Below are 19,247 nucleotides of genomic sequence, written 5' to 3'. Positions count from 1 at the left end.
GGAGCGAGTTCAACTGTGAGTAGTAACTTTAGGTTTTACTCAGAGTAGATTTGGAACACTGCCTATATAATTGGGTAATACTGGTAACATTTTTGTTCATTTATTGTTTACATTAGCAAATGTTTGCAAAGACGTTTACTTAATATGCAGAAATGTCTAAAATTATCTTGGTTTACTACTTCCTTATTTGAAAAAGTAGTGGGTATTATATGTGTATTGTGAACAAAAATATTGATGTATTTCCAGTAGTTATGCTAGTATGTATTATTTATGTAAATAGGAAACTTAATTTTAAGTTGTCATCCTGCAAAGATTCCTCATTTAAGTCTAGCTCAAATGGTTTTCTACAGCTCTGTATTGTAGCTTTCATTAAGCTGCTGTATCATCTTATCTATTAACACGCAGGCTGATTTTACTGATAAAGTGGTGCAGGGACCTGTGAACACCAAAAACATCAAATTCTGACTGTGCTGGCTGTCAAACAGAAAGAGCTGAGCGGGTTTTTAATCTAGTCATATTGCAAAATCTTTATCTTGTTATGAAAGTGTCCTTGTTATTCTTTGGTATAACTAATGTAAATGGTAATCTGGCTAATAACATATTTTGTTCTCTCTCACTAAAGCTGTTCAGGGTTAATTCTATGAAGCTCAGTTTTACTGTGATAGAACAAATGCATTCCCTCTCAATACCTGTTTCTAAACAGGATTTAGTTGCCAGGTCATGTAACGTGCATAATACTGTTTCAAGCAGCTTAAAGTTGCAGAGTTTACTGGGGTGGCTTCATTAGAGCCAGTTAATAATATTGTCATGAGAGAAATGTTCATTGGTAAGTGCCAGTTTGAGCGTGGTAGGGGAATCTTTAAACCAGGCAAAGCAGTATGTTGAATAAACTTACAGACAAAATCCTTGCGGTGAGATCATGTGGTTGGTGGCTGGGGGACTGGATTCTTACCAGCTTTCTAGGAACTTCCCTTGAGAGCAGGGAGAAACTCTGAGCGTACACACATGCATTCGCATACACACACACTGGAGCACTCGTTTCTGTAGCTTGGCTTTGACTTCTGCTAAGGTTGGGTTGTAAGTCCTTGTCCAGAGTCTGGGAGCCTCACAATGGTGCAGTGATTGAGCTTGAGTTTCTAGCTCTTGGTGTCTTGAGCTCTGGAAGGGACATGTGGCCGCTTGTGAATTTCAAGGTCCTGCAGTACAGAGAGGATACTTTGGTTCTCTGTTCCTTACCTGTTAACTGCTGGCCCCTGTTCCACTAGCAGCTTTTGATACTTCAAGGCATATTTGCTTCCACGTCTGTAATCTTCTTCCAGGGACCAGACTTGCTTGGACTTAAATGCCTAAAAGCTGAACTTGACCACTAGATTTGTCAGGGACATTTCTGTAGCGGGCATTGCTCTATGTATTTGTGACTGAAGAACAACCAAATCCAAGCTACAGCTCTTGTAATATCAATTTAATGAGATCCGGAAAGACTGTGTCATTCATGCTCTTACTGATTAATGTATTCTAATTAAAGTGATTGACCTGTATACTAAGCATAATCATTAGCAGCACTTTGTATTCAGTTCATGCTATATTTCTAAATACTGTGTTTGGATATCTTTTGGGTGGCATAACCCTCTGTTGGCACAGTGCTCTGTGTCTGAAGCACAGACTACTTGTTGCTAATGATTCAGTTTTCACTTTATGCAGCTGATGAAGCACTGTGTTCGGTTGCTTCAGTTGTCTATCTATGCCTTCTCTTCTGGATGCAAAACACCAAAGTTGAGAGATGCAGGCCTCTTTAGAGAATATCCTTTTGGAGGGAACCTTTGCTTGAACTGAGGACAGGTGGAACTCTGTTTTAAAAATGTCAAGGAAGAAACAGCCAAACTGTCATTTTCATTGCCTCATTACCTCGTGCACAGTTTTAATCTTCCCTGTATTTTTCTAGGATATCTTATGATGAGGCTCTATGGCAGCAATAACTCACCTGCTTGTGGCTGTCTAATGTAACTTTTCTCTTTGCTGCTTTCTAATCCCTTCCCTCCAAATTGCCCCACAGATTCTCTGCAAAAGATCATGCTTTGTTGCTCTTCTAGTCAGTGGGATGAGAGAAACTGCCGCTGCAGGTCAGGAATAAAGGACTGAAAACAGTTCATTGTTTGTGCCTCACTGAAATGTGCTTTGGCATCCTATCTTGAACTCTGGAGTTTAAACACAACCATAACACTTTTTTTGCAAGTAGGGGAAAAAAGAATCAATTGTGTCTCTTGGTCTGCAGGATACTTTTGTGAAGGTAGATTTAAGACAAGCCTATTACTGTTGTTTTAAGTTTGTGGTTAGCGAAGATCACTAGGTGCCATTTTTTACCCTGTAGACTGTTTTCCAGGGATTCACCAAGGCCCTTGTGGTAGCTATGGACCCTCTTCATCGTTGTTTCCTTACTTCAGTAAGTGACCATTAGGAATTGAGGTTCTTTGGCCATTTTGTGCAACATTTTCCATCTTCAACAATCCTCATCTTCACATAAAAATGCCAGGAAGTTGTATTTACACCTGCTTAAACTGCCGAGTTCATTGTGAAGTGCGTTGTATGCATGGTCTTGGCCCTTCAGCCACCACCTGCACAATAGAACTGTAGTGTCTCATGTCTCATGCCAAACTTAAGCTAGAGGTTCTTCACCTGTGGCTTCTTATTATTAGTCCATTTGGCTGTCTTTCACTGAATTTTTCTTCTGTTGAAGTTGCCCTATTTTGATGGCTCTCTTGAACATACTGCAGCAGGGGTGACTCTACCTATGTTAATTAGCTCAGTGTTTGTAGTGAAGATCTATTAATGTCTAAGTAACACTTATCCATTTGAAGAGTTAGAATTTGACTTTTTAAAAAGTTAAGCTATTTACTGGTCATGTAAAGTTTTACCATTCAACTGAGCAAGTGCTAACTGAGGTAGTAATTGCAGAATATTGTCCTTTATTGATAGGTGCCAAAACTACTATCTGCCTTCATGTTTCTCACGAAAAATGGAAGAGTATGAAAATTTCAGGGCATGCAACTACTTTTCTGCAGTAACATCTTGGGCAGAGGAGAATTATCGCCTGATATTTTGTCAGAACTTAGATAAATAGAGATAAAGTTTTCCACATGTCACCAATGCAACACACGATCCATGTGTATTTAACAGAAATCTCTTTCTTCCATTACCTTACCAAGATTTCATTGCTAGTTTTTTGTTTTTAACCTGAAGTGGCAAGATCAAATGTATATAATTCTTCCAGTTCTAAAATGTATTTCAAATTGAAGACTTCATCTCTTTAAATGATAGCTATGCTGTTCATCTTGTTTACAATTCTAAGGCAGAAATTCTAGTGTTACTGTATCTCTCTGTTCTCCTGTACTGTTTAGGTCATACATTTTGGAAAATATTTTAGCGGTATGTATACAGTAATAAAATAAAAAATACAAATACGAAAGAAAACTAGCCTCTTTGCATCAAAAAGCTCATAAAAATTGTAAAGTTTAAATGATTTGTAGATGCACGTGTACTTCCAGCTAATAAAGCATGTGCTTTCATAGCTGCCTGACAAACTATAAAGTTCAGATGATGAAAGCATAAAACTTCCTCACAGTTGATTTACTTTGTATGTTTTATGATCTCTTAACATTTTCCCTCATAATATATTTTGAGTTTTATGCTGTTTTTAAATTTATGCTTATAAACTTGAAATTTCAAGTCACATTCATGGAATGTCACTGATTGCTCATTCTGATGTTATTAGCATGCAAGTAAAATGGAGAATTTATATTTAACTGCCAAACCATAATCCCCTTCTAGTTTTTGCAGAAATACAATTTTTGCTCCATTTCCATACTTTTACCTAGTGTCTGCTCTTGACTACAATTCGTATCGCTTTCGTCACTTCTTTCCTGGAAGAATGGCAGCAGTTCCTTCACTGCTTTTGGCTTGTGACTTTTGGTTTTCTAAAGCAGCAACAGAGCCAGGATATCGAGCAAGATGCTGTCCTTGGCAGATGGTAATTTTGTCCAGTAGGTAGTTCATCATCATCTTGTCCTGGATGGTGAAATGTAGCAGGTATAGGAGGATGTAGGTTTTCTTGATTTTTGGAATCATCAGGTACTGCAGTGCCACCAGGAGTGTGAAGCAGACATCTCATGTGGCCTACTGGAAGCTGCAGTCCAGAGGAAGAGAAGTTGAACTCTGCCTCTGTATGAGCCTTGCCTCTATTGCTTTCCACAGCTGGGTGTGGTGATCTCTTGGCAATAGGTGATGCTGTTTAGAAAAAAATGGAAGAGGTATTTCAGCTATTGTTGGAGACAAGATATTGGGCTAGATGGCTCTTTGGTCTGCCTGAGCACATCTGTTTATATGTTGTCCTGTTATAACCTGATATACTGACACAGGAGCATAACAAGAGAGGCCTTGCATCCATATTCCGGGATTCCTTATTGTGACATGGTAATAGTAAGCAAAGAGGAGAAGGCTCGTGTTATGACCAGATACTTCCCTTTTCACTATAGCAAGTTCTGTATAAACCTGAATTTAATCATTCTTGATGACTTAAAACTAGTAAAATGATAGCATAGTCTGTACATTGAGTTAATAATAGTACTACTGATTACTAACAGTGCTGTTGAAATCAAAGTGACAGTTCATACTTGTACATTTACACACCCACTTACATTTTTGGAGAACTATGCTTTAATTTTCCCTGTTTTTCTTTCTGCTTGTAATAGTTTCATGAGGTAATGGCATTTAAACTTAACTTTTTAAAAAAAACATATTCATTCTGACTTTGGATCTAAGCTTGCAGAAGTCTGGATTGGTTTGTTAAATTGCCTTTATTGAAATCGATTCACCTTTATTTGGTTTCATTATGCTATCAGGTGTTTGACAGGGGTGGAGATATTTTAGGAATTAGTGGCACAGAGATACTTGGATCAAGCAAAGCAGGAATTGCTTAGTTCAAAGGGGCGCTCTAGCTGCCTTCCAAAAGTTTTTGTCTGACTCTTTTTTTTCTTTCCACAAAAATAGTTTTGTACTGCAAGGGACAGGATTACAGTGCCTCAGTTTAGGTGATATGCATTGAATCTCCCTCTTCCCTAGAGCACAGCTGACATTCTTGATAATAGATGAAATCTAAATCTCATCTTTTTTAAAATGCCTGTTTAATGTACAAGAAGTAGAATGTGCCATGTCTCTGAAAACATCTTGGCCTGCCCCCATTAAGAGGTACTCTTTACGTCCTTAAAGACCACTAATACCTATTTTTGTGTTTGGAATGATTTACTAATCACTTCAAAGATGAAGATGACATTTTGCTGGCATTTCATACGTAGCTTGAAAAATTGGTCCGTTGATACTCTAATTAAAAACAGAAAATATAATGCAATCTCTCTATAGCTTCACTCTACATTCTATTCTGGGCATAGTCATTCAAAAAGAAGGTGAAAAGTCAGATCCTAGTATCCTAGTATTTATGTTCCTTTTTGTAAACTTGAATTTATTTTGCAGAGTGCTGAAATCTGAGACTTTACTGGATAAAAACTGCTAAAGGTTTTCGGGATTTCTTCTCCTGCTTTCAATTTAGTCTCGCTCTTAACTTATTTGTCTCTAAACATGCATGCATATAAGTACTATATTTGGGAGCAAAATAAGGAATTTCTTTACCTGCTGTCAAGAAATACTTGACTTGCTCTAAATTATATATTTTAATAGTGGTTTTTTTTTTTTTTTTTTTAATACTAACATTGCAGAGTATAGTTGCATTACTGCAGACCAGATTGTAGTAACAGTGTGCAGGTTTATACATGGAGTTGGAAAATACCAATTTTACATACACAGTAATGAGCTCTGAGTTACCATTCAAGAATAAGGTCTCAATGTTCCTAAAAATGTCAAGTCGCTAATTAGGGATCAAAACCAAAAAATATGCTAGAAATTATCAGGAAAGCACAGAAAACAGAGAAAAAAACGTTATGCCATTGTATAAATCCTTGTGCACCCGCTTCCCAAATATTGTAGGCTTACAGAATAATTTAAATTGGAAGGGCTATCAGAGGTCATCTGGTCCAAGTCCTTGTTCAAAGCAAGGCCAACTTTGTTATTAGATCTAGTTGCACAGGGTGTTGTTGCAGTCAAGTTTTGAGCACCTCCAAGGATGGAAATTGCAGTCTCTCTGAGCAACCTCTTCCACTGTTTGATCCATCCTCATTGTGAAATTTTTTTCCCAATATTTAACTGGAATTTTCCGTTACTCACATTGTCTGTTGCCACTTGCCCTTTCACTGTATGCCGTCTGGAAGAGTCCAGCTCTATGCAGCAACATATATTTTCAGCTCAATTTCAAAATAGATATAGGAAGATTAAGAAAGTCAAAAGAATGCACAGATATGTGGAGAAGCATCTGTAATGATTGGACTTCTCAGACTTGAAAAAGCTGGCTGAGGAGGGATGTGATAAAGGTCTACACAATATGGGGTGACATAGAGAAAGTGAAAAGGGAATAATGATTGTTCACTGTCTCTTCTGAAGCAAGAAGTAGGCTGTCAGATGACCATCATAGGTAGCTGGTTCAAACCATGAGAACAAATGTGCTCTTCAGAGACATATAATTAAGTTGTGTAGCTAGCTGCTTGCTGCAACAATGGGTAATAATAATTTATATGGATTCAGAAAGCAGCTGAATGAATTTATGAAAGGAAGATCCATCCAAGACTATTACATATGAAAACATCACATCTGGTATAGGAAGTCCTTACACTAGAAATCCTTAGAGACCAAAGGAGTGCTCTGGTGAATTATCACTGCCCTTTTCTTATAGGGTGTCAGGACATTGCATAGATTTTTGGTCTGGTACAATATACCTGTTCTTAAATTTCATGCCAGCAAGTCCTGTTTTTCAAGCTACCTACTGCAGTTTTAAAGGTGGAGCATTAATTTGCATCCAGTGCGGGATGTGTGTACATCAATTATGCATTATTTCTGCTGTTTTGAAAGGTGTTTCTTATGTTTAAATCAAGAAAATATTAGCTTATCCAGAAATGTGATGTTTAATTGTTTTCCCTGTGTGTTTGCGATACTTTTAATTAGCTTTGTTCTAATTTTTAATAACTTTATGTTACAACTTAATGGCTTGGCAGATTGCTGCCCCAATTCTAGCTATCTGCAATAGCAAAGCAGAAAATACATATCATTATTTCTTGGAAGCTGCTCCTGAGACAGATGATCGCTCAACTCATACAAATGGCTCATACTCAGCTAGCAGCTGGTTCCATGTGTGGATGCCATATTAATAATTTATAATGCCATATTTGCCTGCTAAACGTTGCATAATTCTTCATCTGTTTCTTGTACATGTGATCTTTCTGAGATTCTGTCAATTCTGTCACTGATGAGAAGGAAAATCAGCCTTCTGAGGTCTGAGATAAGTCTTATTTCTGTAATCAAAGAGTAGAATTCAGGGACATGAGGCATGTTCTGCTGTGTATGTTCAGTTCTTAATGGGCTTCAGCTTTTGACCTCTCCTTTAGTCCTGTTACTAAGCATTAGTAGGTGCTAATACCTTTAAAAGAGACATGTGACTAAGATTTTATGGTTAGTATGCCCATTCATCAATAGGCAGGCCACTGTTTCTGTCGTATTCTAAGTTCATTATATGCTTTTGGGGCCTCTCCCAAATAACTTTCATCTCCACTGCTGAAGTGACTAATGCAGAGGATCACTTTTAGAAAATTACTTTCTCTTTCTCTCTCCAAAGCTTCTTTGAAGAACTCTTGCTGGGTAAGTCACAGAACTCCATTCTCATTCCAGATGTCTTTAAGCCTTCTAAGGGCAAAAATCCTCCTCATTCCCCACGTTATCTGAATTTGAAGGGTGTTATTCTGATACCTTTTTCATCAGAGGAATCATGTCTTCAAACCAGAAATGATGCTAGACCTCAGCACTGGTACTTTCACACTCACCTTCTAGATATCACTGGCCATGTTCTTGCGATTGAAATTTTTTCCTGTTACTTCTGAGAGTGTCTCCCCTCTTTCTCTTGGAGGATCCTCCTCATATTTCCTTCTAAATTTCTTGTGAAGGTTCTCTAATTTCATTTGCAAGTCCACATTCGACTGTTGTACTTAGGATGATGGTTCATAACTGAGCCATCAGGCAGGTCTGTCTTTGAATAGAGTAATATTAAAGTATTGGCCTATCTATATGTGCATGCCTGGCTGTTTGTATTTCTTTTTTTCTTTTTCTTTTTTTTTTAAGCAGAATTGAACATACGCTGCAGTGAGTTGTTCCTCTTGTTGCTAATCTTCTAGCTTTTGATTACTACAGAAAATGCTACTGTTTGCCTGACCCTCAAAAGCTTTGATTCTGTTTGATCTTTGTCTTAGATCTCTCTCCAGCTTCTTACTTCCTTCTTTTTCTAAAGAACACCGAGGATTTTTTTTGTTTGTTTATTTTAATATACAGCCTTTCCTCTGGATTCATACAGCTAAAGAGTAATTTGAGCAAAATCTTTTGCACAGTTGCTTTGTCTTGCTCAAGTTCATTCCAAATACTATTGCAAGTGTGATTCTTATGGTCTGTCATTTTGATTGTGTTACATTTCTGGGTGTACTCTATTTTTTTTCATGTACTCCAATATCTGGAGAACTGTGTTTTTGCCCAGCAAAACGACTATATATCTGCCAAAAGGGAGATTTTTGTCAACAGGACCCTCGCAGTTATAGTGGATGACCACAGAAGCTAAATTCTGGTGGAAAGTGTATCAAAATGGAGAGTACTTTATGTTGCACAAAACTCTCAAAAGTGAACAGACAAAATACAGAAGCTCAGTTTTCTGTATGTCACATACAAAGATGCACTTCAGCAAAATTAATAGGCAATCCTCAAGCAAAATAGGGAGTGCTTTACTTGCATTTTTCAGATGTCCTGAGTCCTGGACGACTTTGTGGTTTGTTTATGCTTTATTTTTCTCTCTGCCTCTATTCAGAACAGGAAAAAAAGAAAGCAAGAGTGCTGAAGTGATTGGCTTATAGTATGTCATCTCTTTAAAATTGCTGAGATAATTCTTCAGAGTATTTAAGAAGAAAAAAGAAAACCAAAATGAGACGAGTAGCTGAGATGTACACAATTGGGAATAGCATTTCAGCATTCCTTGGTTCTCAGTGGTGGAATGGTAATACTCTTGCTTCTGTAATTGGTTGCTTCAGAAAATATGACAGAGCACTCTGATCTGATGGTTACAGTAGTTGCTATCAATCCCTTCTTCAATAAATTAGTAATTTATGTTAATAAACCTCTTCTCTGTCGTTTGGAAATAAAAGCAACAATGCCTTGCATTTTGCCAGTTATACCTATCCAGTGCATAGAAAAGTTGTGGCCTAATCTAAATAACAATCCCAGGTCTCATGGACGCTCATTTTAATTCTCATTTTAATCACTCTGGAGGGTGATTAGAAGTATGGCTAGTGCTAAAAGTGAAATATCAATCAGTGCACTTTTCATAATTCCTTGCATAATTTGCTCTCATGCCACAGGTACATTTTAAATACAGTCAGTGAAATAGTTTTAAAATGCTCTCTCATGATGGTATATATTTTCCTTAGTATCTTAACTATGTAAAGGTAAGCTATAATTTATTCTCCAGTAATTCAGACTTTGCATAAAGTATTACAGGCCCAGGATTAGTTTTCTTTTTAATGAAATTGGTGTAGTGTAAAATAAAGTAAATGACAAATCATGCTACCATCTTGCTAATACCTCTGAAAGTAATTCATTTAAACTAGAATGAAACTGAATCAGTTAATATATGTTAGAAGCTGCATTCTGTATTCTAGGAAGAAAAACTGCATTGCCAATCATAATGAAAGTTGCTTCACGAACACTGGAATTAATTACCTCTGGTTTCCTACAGATTTTTATCCTCTGTCAACACTGCAGGCTGTACTGCATCCCTGTACTTAGCTCCTTTCCAATTTTCTTCACCAGTTTGCCGCTCTAATGGTAGCGTGTGTTAATGCTCGCTTTTGAAGCTTCTGTGCTGACTGCCTAGGCAGCCTGGTTGTGCTGCTCAGTCAGGTGGCTGATGTTGATTGGGATGGGGACTGTATGGAATTATAATGAACTTTTCTTTTGGGGGACACAAAGTCTGCTCTGTTGGCTTCCTTCAGAAATCCTAACCTAATACTCCTTTCAGGATATGTACCAAATTTTGACGGACTTGACTGAGAGGTAACTGATAGATAGCACTAGTGCATATTTTCCTTTTCTTTGGGAAGCAGATTAAAGCAGACACCCTGACTTAACTAATAGGACAGTGTACATAACAAAATGTGGGTGGGCTGTTCTGGGTTGTATTCTTATATTAATTTAGGGAATAATTTATATCTAATATGCATACAAAAATCTCTTAGTCCTGATGTATGTACTGTTTAGTACCTCAGTGAAAACTGATTTCCTGCAAGACCTAACGGTTCCTCCTGAAGTGGTCTGCAGCTGGGCAATGGCAATAAAATATGGTAAGAGACCACTGGTGCTGCACTTCAAGTATATTTGAAAATGCTGTAAAAATGCTTAAAAAGTGTAAATAAACTCAGTACAGCCTACAGTTGTGTTTGTTGTAATGATTGTTACTGCCTGCTGTGGAAATAAATTGTTAGGCTTCATTCCTGTAAGATGCAGAGTATTTTGAATATGTTGAAGGGAATGTGCTATGAAAATACTGCAAAGTGTTTATGAATATATTGCATATTGAGCAGAGCTAGTTTATGATTTAAATGTGTGTTTTAATACTCATTCTATTTAGTGAGACAATAAGACCATCATTCTGTGATCCTTAGCAAAGTCCTGTGGTGAGGTCCAGTTCATGAGTCCAGTGGTAGTAAGATGAGCTGTGCATTAAGCAGAGTTCCTCTACCTTTTTCTTCTTCTGTTGCACTGAAACAGTATTTTTACTACCCTTTCAAAAAAAGCTCAGGTCTCTATTGGAAACCTTGTTAAAAAGATTTTTAGGTGCGGACAAATCGATGAATGTAGAACCTTACTTGTAGTTTATCATCATTAGATAAGCATGCTATTAGTACAAAATAAAATTAAAACTTCTAAGTTTGTTTAGAGGAAACAATGGAATTCATGCATATTTTGGTGACTTTTTTTTCCCTCTCTTTCATGGAAGAAATAGACATTTAATCGTAGCTAAAACCCATGCCTCACTTGTGAAGAGATTTATGAAATGAATTGATCATTACAAGCCTGACAGGCATGCAGCCAAAATTTGGCACAGTATCCCCTCATTATTAATCTTTCTTTTAAGTAGCTGATTTAATCCATCAATATCTAAAAAATAAAATTGAGATAAACTTACCAATGAGCTAAGGACAAAGTGTTTTATTATCAGAAAATGAGCTAACAAGCAATATTACTTGACTCTGAGGAATAAAAATGTTGTTATGGGTAAGTGGACGCATAGTGGGTGTTAATTTCAGTGACCAGTAAACTATCTATTAGCCTTTTGACTATTTCAATATGAAACGTTCCTTTTTCCTGTCATAGCATACAAATTATGGAATATTATAGAAATTTGATGCTAAATAAGTAAATCTGTTTTAATTATATAATATTTAACCTACATACTATAAACTATATTCAGGAGTCATTCTTAAACAGTGCTATATTCTGTATGCAGGCTTAATAGATTTTGTTGCTCATTCACCCTTCTTGTAGTAAACTGAAACAGCATTTATTACATTATCAAATGTTCAGTTTCTTCAGTCAAGACAGTATGTTCAAAACTTTGAAGCAATCTTTTTTTGAAACACTACCAGACAGATGTATTCTGGCTCCGTTTTCAATTTCTTACAGTTTAGTTAACGTATAGTTAATTAGAATGAGAATCTTAGTGTGTCATCCCTCTGCCTCTCAATTAAATATTTTGAAAATATTCATCAGAATACCTTGACTGTTTTCAGGGTGAAATTATGAGGAAATAAGTAAGCTTTTCAATGTTAAAAAGAGATTTCTGTGGTTTTGAAAAGATTCTTTGATACTGAATTTTGACAGCGGACAATAAGTCAGAGATTAGGGAATATATAAGGTCCTTGGACTGAGTCAAGTTATAAGCACGTTGGACTTTTCCTTGACTTATGCTTAATTAGAGATGGTTAAACGCTGGTTCGTGTTCCAGTTTTACTGAATAGCCCTGTTCTTACGGAATTTCAACACAGAGAGTGATGTCAGCCCCTATGATTTACTGTAATATCGGAAAACAAGTGGATCCTATCGGTTGCACTGATTGGTATTAATATTTACAAGTAGTGTATTAGTAGAGAAGAACAAATTAATAACAGCAGAAAACAGAAATTAAGTAAGGATAATGCAAGTATGTACTTTATTATATATTTTTATTATATGATTTCAAACCAATAACCTTTTCAAAACCAGGTATTACAGTTCAGCTGAGAAATAGGTCTTCTGCTTTTAGGCAACAAAAGCATTTCAGTTCTCTTCTATGGCTAACAATAGTGATATTTAAAATAATTGCAAAAATGTTTGAGGAAGAGCAGAATTTTTCAGCTTTTCGGTCCGTATGCATTAGCATAATCTCATCGATGCTGATACAAGCTTACTTGTTTGAATCAGTAGAGAATCAGTCCTCCATATCTTAAACAAAATCCATGTGTCTACGTTCCATACCCTCTAACAATTCAATTATCAGTGCTCAGAGGTAAATCTGTATTGATCTGTATTGCTTGGTTTTACTGGAGATATTACTTTTCCTCCTAGGATAAGAAGGACAAAGTTTCAAGGTTTGACACTATACGTCACTCTATAGCTGGAATTATAAGATCTCCAAAATCCATGCTGGGCTCATCGTCAGTGAGTATTATCGACAATGTCATGTTGTACTATATTCTCTTATTTTTACAGGTTAAGTAGATTTTTTTTCCTGAAATATCACAGATTTCAGTTTACATAGAAAAAGTTAGATTGAAATGATATTTTAAAAACTACTGTTTTGATTTTCAGTGGACATCATATTGTGGCATAGTTGTACATCAGAACAACTTTTAATTTATTGCAATTTAAAAAAAAAGTATATTCTTCCAGATTCGTTACTATGCTTTTAAGGGTACCATTTCCTGTGAGGTAGATTTACTAGTAGTGCTGCATATTATGTATATCTGTAGTAGGTCAGATGGTCAGGCACGTTTTACTCATCATTGCGATAATTATATTCCCTGTTTACTACAGAGGCACCAGCATATGAACACTTTTTATTATTACTTTTACTGCCTCAAGAACTGGTGTTATTTAAGTCATTAGGTACTATACATCTAGCTTCCATCCCCAAAGGATGGAGAATGTTTGTTGTTGCCCAAATATGAAAAACAGTTTATGAAACAAAATGACAAAAAGAAGAAAACCTGTTTTGTATGACTCCTATATACTAGTTTGCTTTCAAGTACTGGCTTGAAAGATTAGTTAAAATACTTGCTTACCTACTTAGGGATTTCACCATATTTTATTTGTATATCATCCCCCTGAAAACTTGTCTGTGTTTTCCTGAAGTGGAAAAGGTGACTGTCCCACCCCCATCAAAACAGATATCCCAGATTGAGGAGAATTTTTTAAAATGTCTTTTGATTTATGGTCTTTTAACCTGAAATATTGGCTCAAAATAGCATTTTTGAGAAAATTTTAGAATGACTAGACTAGAGCTTCTATTGCACCAGTCACTGCTAGATTATGACCAAGGACCCAGTACAATATATTCTAGCTAAACAGTATCTGAGATGTGTGGGAGAGATTACAGTTGCTTACAAACACACACGCACGCACACACACACTGTATTATATAAAATATATATATTATATATATATATAAAATATATATAAATATATATCTATATGAGGACAATATATAGTGATAAAGCAGTGGAATAATAAATATGGTAATGAAATAAAATTAGGACAGGAGCACTTTTCTTATGAAAATTGTGAAAGCTGCTTGGCATACTTAAATGCTATAGGAAAAACCCTGCTAAAATATTAGAACAGAGAGATTAAATCTCAAATTTATCATTATCTTTGTATTATAAAACTTTTAATTGGTGTAAAAATGCAACCTTTTTCATAATGAAAGCATATTGGAATGTGTGTTGCTATGACCTTTTTTGTATAGGTCAGACATAGCCTTCAACTTTGTTTGGATGTATGTTATGATTTGTTATGATTTAAAAAAAAATCTATCAAAAACTACTTCAGATGAAAACGTGGGAGAGCAAGATTTAAACAATAGACTCAGGATAAAAAAATCAGCATGAAATAAGGGGAAGTCAGTATTAATGTTGTTATTGGCTTAAACTCATTTCAACTAAAGAATCTGTGCTCCATTAAATTTTTCATACAAGTCCATATCAGTAGTAACTTCATTGAAGTTTGTGTAAACTTGGGTATAAATGTGGTAGGAGGGATTAGTGAAGCTTTGGAGTATATTTTGGAGAAGTGAGATAAGAATTGGACCTTTTGAGGCAGAAAGTCAAATCTAAGTAACAAAGGTAGTTTACGTTACTTGTGTTACTTAAATGAGCTTCAAAGTCATAATACATACATAGTGTGTATACCAATCTGTGTGTGTGTGTTGTGATTTAGCAATTAGAAAAGCCTGCCATGCATATATGGATAAAATTTATTTCATGAATTAGTGCTTAGCTCTTAAAGTGGTTAGCTGTTCAGGTTTTTCCTGCTGGCAATTGCATAACCCTATGGATTGCTAGCTTTGTAAGTTGGTGCTTCAAACCTATAGGTTATTCAAACCTATTATGGAAGGTGCATTATAAAGTAATAATAATACTTCTAAAACAATTTGTTAATTCTTTTAAACAGAGCCATGCAGAATAGAATCTAGAAGCAGGGTAGAAAAAGGACCAGTACTGATTCTTTTATAGAATGTAGTTTACATGAAAATATTAGATAGTTCCCTGGTTTCATACTATACGTTTTAAACATATTGAAGCTTTTAATGTGAAACCCTATCTTGGCTTAAATGTTGTATTATTGTAAAAGCAGTGTCCCATAATTAATTAGCGATAACATTTTAATTAATATGGTGTGTAAATAGAGAAAACTAATTTTTACTGTCATTGGAAAAAAGTAATGGAGAAACTCTATACTTAAGCAGCAAGGAGTTTAGCAAAAATCAAGTTACTTGTTACTTATGTGTTATCACTTAAGTAATAATCACTAACTTATAGGCTCTCAGAAAGCAGAAGGTAAAATAAGAAAAAGGTACAGTTATGAAGAAAATGCAGAGAGGAATTTGGGAGAAGACAATGGAAGTGTAATCCACGAAAGTTAATGGATTTTGTCAGACAACATACAAACCAGTTGTCTGTAGTAGGAAGAGTGATAAATGTAATCAACTGAGAAAAAAGAAAACAAAAAAACAGGAGCAAAGTTCACATACCTCTGATACTGTGCTGTTCGTGAACTGAATGAAATCTGAATGAATTGCATCTTGAATGCTAATTTTTCTGCTTCAGATAAAATTAGCCTATTTTTTTTTGCTAGTGAGAGATTTCAGGTTGTCAGAGCCATCTACTACAGTTTCTGGGATAGCAGCACTCATCTTTTTTTTTGTATCTTAAATAATTTAATTTTTTTTTATAACAAGAATGATCTTAGTACACAGTGATATTCTTTCTAAATATGAGAACTTTGTTTCCAGTACAATTGCTTTTACAAGTCTACGCGTTTTTAATTGTGTAAGTTTGTTTTCACATGAACTACTCATAATTTTTTCGTAATAATTTTCTTTGAAGGTAGTTTTGGTTTCATAAGGTCTATTAGCATATGGGAATAGTTTTATCAGGTTTCACGAAGGCCAATGGCAGGGCTGAGAGGTATTCTGCAGGCAAATATCTCAAAACATCAATAAATGTATTAGTCTCCTTTCTAATCCGTATATGTACCTCTCTTATATGGGGAGGAAAAAATGCCTTGGCAAAACGTTTTGTTCTTTTAAAGATGGAAAATAAGAAAGTACACAAACTCTGAACTCGGAATATATGTGAAAATAGAATATTAAGTAAGCTATTAGTTATTAAGCTATTATTCCCATGAATATTCTCTTCTCATTGACTTTTTTTAAGTTAGAAGTAATACAACACTGCTCAATTTTTCACTTGACTAAGGGCAGCAACTTGACACTATTCCATTTAATGTTGCTGGAGAAAAACTTCAATTTCAATAGATTGTTATATTGTGGTAGGGAAGGAGATTCAGAGTAAGTAAAAAGGACAGTAACGTATACATGAAGAGCAAGATGAAGGATATAAGGGCATTTTGCTCCCCTCAGAAGGAAAAATATGCCATCAGCAAAATTTGAGAACAAATTGAAATCTTGAAGAAAAAAAGAAAAGGAAAAAAGTTTGAAAATTTCCAGGATGAATAAATTTCCTTTCCTTCTGTATGATTTTTGTTAATTGCTAATTTGACTGGAAGCTCAATATAAACAATTTTTTTTTCCTTTTGCTGCCCCTTTTTTTCATTGAGGCCTAGAGTGTGAATTTGTTCTTTCAGTGTTTTATCGATATTATTAAGTAGCTTACTGTTCTTTAAACTTGCTGAGAAAACAAAGGAGAATTGTAAACTAAATTTTATGTCCGTGACTTTTTTTCTTCTATCTTCTTTAAAGACCAACCTCTCTTATATTGAAGCCATTTAAATTTCACTGTAAAATGCAGTGGAAATGCAGGAGTGGAGTGGTAAACTGAATTGAAATCAGTAGTAAAGTGATTATAATCTTGCATTTATACTGTTCTTTCTGGGCTTCTAGCTATATTTTCTATAATAGCCAGTCAGAGTGATTATACAGAAAGTATGTAGGTATAGGAAAGCATATTCATTTAAAAAAAAAACCCAAAACAAAATAGAACTCTACAGTTTCAGTGGCATACAAATAAATGATTAATTACTAATTGTTTCATTAGAGGAAAATAAGGGAATTTCTACGTCAGTTATGATTAACCCATAGTGAATGATAAAAATGGTAATATTAGGTAGGAGACAATCAGCAGAGATTTCAATATTATTTTTCTTTTAAAGAAATAAATATTTAAGCAAATTTGAGAGAAAAGGGGAATCTTGTTGTTAGTGTCATAAAGAACACCATAGTTAGAAATGTATAATATGCTCCCTCATTTTTCCCTAAGCTATTTCTGTGTCATAGAGGCTTTTCTGGGTTGTGATCATGATAACCTAAACAGTGATTCAGACTTGACCCAGTTTGAACATAAGCGGATGCTATTGTCTGAAGGCTCTCTCTTTTGTAAGGTATAAAATGAGTTGCATGGATAGCATAGTGGATAATATCCATGTTATAGGAACTATTGCAGTTGTCAGATTTTTTTGTTTTGTTTTTTGGGTTTTTTTTAAACCTTTGAATTGATTTATTGACATTGTACTATTGTCTTATCCTTAGAAGTGTTTCCTTTAGAGTAGATATGTGTTTATGCGGGAAAGGATTTGCTAGTTTAAACCCCCCCAAAATTTCTTGTCTGTGTAGGTATGGATCTGGGTTTTCTGGTCAGTCAAACTTTTTGAACAATAAGTGTTCAAATAAATAACCTTTTATAACGTTTGGAAAGCTTATTTTTTGTTCTAGGAATTTCTGGGGGCAGGGGAAGGAGGGGGGACCCACTTTGTGTCAATTAGCAGTAGTAGACAGCTCTAATCTGAGAAGTATGTAACTGTTTATGACATTGAAAACAGGACTGCCCTCTTGGCCAAATAATATCCTGAGCTATGTACTAGTACTGCACTAGTACGAGCGCTTCACTATGCTCCTAAATACATTACCCTGGAGCACATCCTTTGCTCCTAAAATCTCAGACTGTGCACAATTTGTGCAAGCTGTTACTATTTCTTACACACTCCAACTTAGCTCTGAATTTGCATGGAGCACACTCTTTCTAGTGGTGGGTCAGCTGGTTATGGCGCTGCTCTCGGATCTCATGCCTGAAAATATCCGAGAGATCCCGATGTCGATATCGGAGGCTATGAGTCTCTGTCAGACTCTTTAATATACTCCCCAGTTCTCCATTAGGATTCTAGACTAAATTAGCCCTTCCAAGATATAACTTAGAAAGAAAGGCAGGATACCCACAGCCTTTTAACAAAGGCGTTTTTTTACATCAGAAAGCTTGCTCTGAAAGTGCTCAAGAATTACAGATATTTGGGAACTCAGGAAAGTCCTGTGTAGACTCCCTATCTGTGTCTGCTCCTATGCTTTCCGAGTTCCAAGCTCTTCCCAGTGTTTTTGGTTAGCTACAGCATCTTAGCCTGATGGTCACCTTAGAGGGGGGGACCTTAAATGTGCAGATAACCTGCCCAGAGCTACACGCTGCCAATTTTTCTCTTGTGGGCACCAGCGGGATGTTTTTATTCTCTTTGCCCATCCCAAAGGGCTTGATGATATGAAGAAGAAAAACCTTGTTTCATCTGGGTGGAACAGTAGCTGAGGTTCACTCAGAATTGTTTTGTTCAGAGATTTACCACTCTGGCAGTTTTCTGTATCAGCACTTGGACTAATGATTTTGAATCATTAGTCCCATATGGCCTGAATAAGGGCTTCTTAGTCTAGCCACGCACATAAATCTGAAGTGGTCACTTGAACAAAATATAACATTTTCCAAAGTGTTTTGTTAAACAGTGCAAGTTTGTCAAATATATGAAGTTACAAGTTAAGAGTCCGTTTATAACCAGTGGAACTGTATCTTAAGTTCATAAGCACAGTATGCCCAGGTGCCTATGCTCTGTTATAGTGTACAGACTAGGAAGAAAATGGCTCTTAGAATTGTTAATTGGTTTGGAATGGGATTTTTAAATTCTATGAAAACAATTTAGCCAGTGCAAACAATTTTGAAAACTCCATTTCTTATATCTCAAATTTCTCTGTGGATAAATAAATGCTTTGTTTTGAATTGTGGTTAATGGCATGTCAGGATATGTGAGAAAGGGTGATAGTTAGGTCAATTTGGCTTACAAAAAAAGGAGAGCAAAATAAAAAAATTGGTATATGGTTTTGTGGATATTTCCATTAACTTCTGGTAGATGTATACATATATGCAGACTTAATTTTTTAAGTAATAGGAAAAAAGGTGATCGGTATGCCTTTAGTGTAAATAGCCTTATTTTTGTTTGTTATTGGATATATACACAATTATTGTTACCATGTTTAA

At 35.6% G+C, this 19,247-nt stretch overlaps 1 protein-coding gene across 6 annotated transcripts in view; it reads left to right on the top strand.

Moving 5' to 3' along the window:
• LOC104140171 (tyrosine-protein kinase Fer) overlaps positions 1–19,247 on the top strand; it is a 179,602-nt gene that overhangs the window by 61,941 nt on the left and 98,414 nt on the right. For all 6 annotated transcript variants that reach the window (XM_068924629.1, XM_068924631.1, XM_068924630.1 and 3 more), the window contains one exon: positions 12,790–12,882. In XM_068924629.1, the coding sequence (XP_068780730.1) occupies positions 12,790–12,882 (93 nt within the window). The remainder of the gene's footprint in view (positions 1–12,789; positions 12,883–19,247) is intronic.

This window comes from Struthio camelus, chromosome W (genome assembly GCF_040807025.1).
Source record: "Struthio camelus isolate bStrCam1 chromosome W, bStrCam1.hap1, whole genome shotgun sequence".
Taxonomy (NCBI): domain Eukaryota; kingdom Metazoa; phylum Chordata; class Aves; order Struthioniformes; family Struthionidae; genus Struthio; species Struthio camelus.
The sequence above is the reverse complement of the archived record's forward strand: the minus strand, read 5'-3'. Positions and strand labels throughout refer to the sequence as shown.